The sequence below is a fragment of the Gastrolobium bilobum genome, unplaced genomic scaffold (assembly GCF_033153095.1).
Source record: "Gastrolobium bilobum isolate Gb01-03AN ecotype WA unplaced genomic scaffold, APGP_CSIRO_Gbil_v1 utg15090, whole genome shotgun sequence".
Classification (NCBI taxonomy): Eukaryota; Viridiplantae; Streptophyta; class Magnoliopsida; order Fabales; family Fabaceae; genus Gastrolobium; species Gastrolobium bilobum.
Genome location: NW_026898506.1, coordinates 11,816 through 17,404, shown reverse-complemented (window position 1 = coordinate 17,404; position 5,589 = coordinate 11,816). Strand labels below are relative to the sequence as shown.

The window sequence follows — 5,589 nt, the reverse complement described above, 5'->3', positions numbered from 1 at the left end:
ATAGAACTATGGAAGAAAACCCTCTCTTTAATTTCTGATTTGCGATTGAAGGCACATATATAAACTTATTTTTATTCATACTTACCAAGTATTTGAATCTCGGCCATTTTCTTTATAAAATTCAAAACTTCAAATTTAAATATTCAGATATTCATTGTTTTTGTAAATGAAATGATTAAGATCTAAAAGGGACTATATATGATCGAATAATCAGCTAGTAATTAAGTGCAAGTTGAGCCAAAAGCTAGTGGTACTACGTACAATGATTTTTTAGGATGTGTGTGATCAGTGACGGACCTAAAAAAATTTATTTATGTCTGCACATTTGGTGATGGGACCCCCAAAATTTTTTTTTTTTAAAAAAAGTTTTAAATGTATTAAAAAATAAAAAAATATAAACAAGAAAAGAAAAGAAAAATTTTAATTTAATATAAAAAAATAGCAATCAAGAGTCATGTAAAGATGATTTTTTTATTGTTATTTTTTCTATTCTCAATATTCAGAATTTTGAGATCTATAGTTATAAATGATAATTATATGCAAATAATACTACCCCATTTTTTATTATTACTTTGATATAAAATATAATTAATTATAGGGAAATGTTATTCTCATTGTATATTATAGTAGTTATCTCATGTTACAGATAAAAGTCACGTGGGACCCATCATTAAAAGATAAAAAAAAAAGTGAATGAAATTTTCGAAGTGAAATAACATGAGATAATTATTTCATGTAAAATGATAGTAGTATTTTCCTTAATTATATCTAATAAACATTCTGCTCGTTGAAGAAAAAATCACATAATAGAAAGCCTATGTCATGCATTGTAATCGACAAGTTACAACTGTGCCAAATAATTAAATTCAATGCTACACATCCCTTCACAGGGATCAGACAATCTTTTATTGTACCAAAAATATCAAAGTAATTAAACACTGCTTTAAATTCCACAAATTATTAAACGGTTCACATCTCAAGCATTCATCTGCGTTACATGCTTCATACAATGTCTAGACCAATGCCTTATCGAGTAGTTAATTTTCGCTCTCTCCAAAATCTGTGTCTTTCACTTGCAGACACATACAACAAAGTGGGTCCGCCGATATCTGTAATGCATACTGAACGACCATTACAAATATAACAATATAATATATATGTACTTAACATTTCTGCAGCAGCCGTAGATAGTGTTATCTACAGCTGACACAGAAAAGTGGGCCACACGACTTTTTAAAAAAAAAACCCAGGATCCGTTGCCGTATCTTAGGATTCGGACGTGTATCCTTGCTTGCTGTAGGTACAGCAGCTGCAGAAATCATTTTGCCAATATATATATATATATATATATATATATATATATATATATATATTTATATATATAAGTGATTGATTATAGATTTATTATTATTATTATTGGTTCTTTGATAAACATTGCGCAAGATTCATTTTTATTGTACGTTGCATACAATAAAGCTAATATCAATTAAGTGATATATATATATAATCTCGCGGGCTATAAGGAGCATGTGGTGGTAATCTATATTGTACACTAATCAATTATCTTTAATTACATGACGGAAAGCTAACTAACTACAGTACTCTTAATTAGTACTTACTACAAATTATGGTCACTAACGCACAACCCACAAACAACAAAAAAGTTTTCCCAGAAACTTAAAATAGTGTTTAGCATCCCTAACTAACTAGCATGCTGCAGATGATGAGTGGGGGAATGGATAGTTATTTTTATAGAAGTGATGATGGGCCTTTGAGTCAATTATAAGCGACGTTGTCGTGGCTGATGAACCGTTGCTATTACCGCCACTACTGCCACCACAAATTCTCTCACAGGAAGTGCATATGGTAAGTGTGGCTGCAGGAATCTGCATATAAAAGGGTACTGCTGACGTTGTTTGCATTGTTTTAAGTTCTTGCAGCTCCTTTTCCAGCCTCTTGTTCTCCTTTGTCAGGGTTTCGCAATACTTCTTCAGTAATTCACAATCCGATTCGGTTTGTTTCAGTTTTGTCCTGTACATATAATTATTGTAAAACAAAGAATATAATATCCTTATCCTAGCTAATAATTACTTTAAAATAATAAGTATGTAAATTAATTATTTCAACCCAAAAATTTAAACGGTCAACTAAAAATCACTTTAATGGGGCGTTTGGTAGAGGAGAAATTTTTTTTTGTCCGGAAATCTCGATTTTCAAAAATATAATTTTTATATTCAGTTTACGATAATATCGAAAAATTTAAAATTTAAAAAAATTAAGTGTCCCGAAAATCCAGCCAAAATTCTTGTACCAAACACTCCCTAATAATTTTATGCACGGACTCAGTTTATTTGTGTTAAAAAATTTCATGGTTGAATTCATGACTACTTGATTACAAATAACAAGCAGATATTATGTAAAATAACTATTTCAACTAAAAAAACTGTTAAGTGAAGATGGTTTTATATTTATCAAACATGAGATCTATATTGAGAAAAGGAATTATTCAAACAACATTTAAACTTTCAAGAGCTTCATGCATAGATATATGTAAATATATAGTTCAAATATGTGAGTAAATTACCTAGCTCTCCTGTTTTGAAACCACACTTCTACTTGTCTCGCCCGCAGATTTAACTTTCTTGCCAATTCTTGCTTTTGCTTCTGAGGAAAATGACAAAGGAAATTGAAAAGGCGTCGAGAAAACCTTCCACAGACCAGAAGAATTATTTGCGAAATCATAAAGATCAAAACGAATGACCGAAGAAAAGAGATTATAAGCATGACTAATTCATCAATCATATATATTAATTATATTATACTATTAATTAATTTAAGGTACCGGATTGAGAGAAGAATGATCTCTGAAATTTTCCTCTAAGACTGCGGATTGTTCTTTGGTTAGCCTAAGTTTCTTCCTAGGATTACCATCTTCATCAACATCGCCTCCCCTTGTTGTTGGAACCTTCTCTGTCTCTACCTCAAATTCTTCATTTAAAACCTGATCTCGCTCCCTCTTGATGCTACATGAGTTAGAAAATGAAGACACTGCGCTTGGAGAAGAGACTTGGGGACGTAAATATTCGTAAGATTCAGTCTTTGAAGATGGTTGATTATTTGCTTCTTCTTCTTCTTCATCATCATCAGGTGGTCCTAGCGTAAGCGATGGGTATGCCTTATTACATTTTGATGGATTATTCTCCACCTTTTTCTTCTGGCTTTCATTCTTCATGCAATTCTCAGGACCAAGACCAAGACCAAGTCGAAGCCCCGAGTTAGATGTATCATCAAAACCCATGATATAAATTCCTGACACGGTGAGAAATGTTGAAGGAGTTTGCAGCTTGCAATCTTCTGAATTTATATATTAATTTATATGAATAAAAGAGGATATGATGTGGGAAGTGAGAGACTTGCAGGAGGGTGTGAACGTGTGAATGAAGGGAAGGGGTTTATGCCTTTGTGGGGCTCATTTATTTGTTTATTATTACGGAAAAATATACTCTCATGTTGTAGGAGAGTATTTTTCTCTCCTGCACATACATTAATTTTCGTGTGACTTTTTTTTCTTTCTATAAGATTGTATGTCTCACACATGACTATCTCTATAACATAATAGAGCTTATCTTATATTACATGAGATTAATAAAGCCCTATTATTAATATATCGAGGAACGACAATAGATTCTCTTATTTGCTAATTATATATGATTATGTTATGTTATATGTGAGAGAATTTTAATTATATATAAATGAATCAATAATAATAAGAAAATAAAAAAAATATAAGAATATAAATTATGAAATTATTACCCTTAATTTAATTATTGATATTTAGAATCATTTCACACGGCATAATCTTATTATTTAAAACATGAGAGGATCGAGGAATAGGATATAAATATGGTCATGTCTGGAATTATGAAATTTCCATCTCGATACCTTTTTGGCTCATAGGTTGACTGTGAGAAAAGTTAATGACTCCCACCTCCCTCTTTAATTTTAAGCATGACAAGTTCTGCAAAAAAACAAACAATTGTATCATGATGAAGTGTATATGGTATGTGGTATACGTGGAATCACGTGGAAAGTGGTAGCGCAATAAAGAGCATACGATCGAGAGAATATTTCAGGACTTTTAACCTTTTACTTTTTCCTCTTTTCTTCCCGAATTTTTTTAGTTTACCTTTTCCCCCTTAGTGATCCAAAAATATTGAAATTTAAAAAATATTTTTCATTATTTCAAGTTATTGCATAATTGTGTTTTGTTTACTTGTCGCATGTTAGTTCACCACTAAACTAATTAAATAGATTTTAAATAGGGAAAAATGTACCTAATATTATTATAGATAATTTTGTCTAATATTTATCGAAATGATATCATTTTGAGGTTGAAAAATAAAAAAATTAAAAAAATAAAAATTATTATAATCTTAAAATAAATTAAAATTACAAATACATCTTAATTTCTTTCCTAAAACAACTTCATTCCGAAGAATATTAAATAAAGTTATCTAGAGTAATTAAAAAAAAAAAATCATTTTACTTATCCGCCTAAATCGGCAGTAAGGAATATAAATTTCACTTTGTTTACAATTATGAAAATACATATATGTTTTCATTTTCTTATTCAAAAGTATAAACTGCAAAGTTGGGATTTTCTATTTATTTTCTAGAATTTTTACCAATTTATTGATTATCAAATTAATTCAGTTCAAGTCGGACAGGACAAGGGTACTAAAGTTTTCCTAATCAAATTTTTAATATGTATCCATCATTCGAATTCGAGACCATTAATTAAATTGTAACGATATGCTAATCTTTATATTTGGTTGTAAATTAGAATTTTCTAACCATCGAGAAAAAAGATTTTTTGCCATTAGTTTACATACCTAATAACTTTGAAATATTATAAACGTATGCTTAGATTAATTATTGGGAAAAAGTTTTTTCCTTTTAAAGGACACTGTATTTTTTTAGCAGTTATAACTATGTATTAGGGGTAGTACATAATTATAATATTAAAATTGTACTTTTTTCACTTTTCATATCAGCAAATAGCTTTTGAAAAGAGAAAAAAAACACAACTTTAATATTATAACTATGGGAAAAATGTTTCTGCAGTTAATGCAGATAAGTTATCTGCATTTATTTTCAAAGTGACATCGTTTTGGTATTGAAATCTTAAAAAATTATAAATATAAAGACTATTATAACCCTGAAATAAATCAAAATTACAAAAATACCATAATTTCCGCTCAAAACGACGTCGTATTGGGCTTACTGCAGATAACTTATCTGCAATAATTGCAGAAAAAGCGAACCTTATAACTATATACTACTCATAATACATAGTTATAATTATTAAAAGGGAAATACTTTTCTCCTTTAACAGGAGAGAAGAATTGTCTCCTACTGAGACAACAAAGTGGGACCAGTAATTTAAAAAAAAGTAAAAACAAAAACAAAAGCTTGGCACGGAAGTCGATGTATGTGTAGGAATAAAATCTTGTCTCATGTGAAAGGAGAAAAGCATTTCTCTTATTAAAATGACACAAACTTGTATGGGATAGGATATTGTGACACCCA

At 29.7% G+C, this 5,589-nt stretch overlaps 1 protein-coding gene across 1 annotated transcript; it reads right to left on the bottom strand.

Annotated features, from left to right (window-relative positions):
- Positions 1-1,518: 1,518 nt before the first annotated feature.
- LOC133316943 (homeobox-leucine zipper protein HAT9-like) lies at positions 1,519-3,422 on the bottom strand. The gene is made up of 3 exons (XM_061518743.1): positions 2,843-3,422; positions 2,585-2,664; positions 1,519-2,031 (listed from the first exon to the last, which is right to left on the bottom strand). Exons 1-3 carry the CDS (start codon positions 3,296-3,298, stop codon positions 1,707-1,709), a joined length of 861 nt encoding a protein of 286 aa, XP_061374727.1. The 5' UTR covers positions 3,299-3,422; the 3' UTR covers positions 1,519-1,706.
- Positions 3,423-5,589: the final 2,167 nt, after the last annotated feature.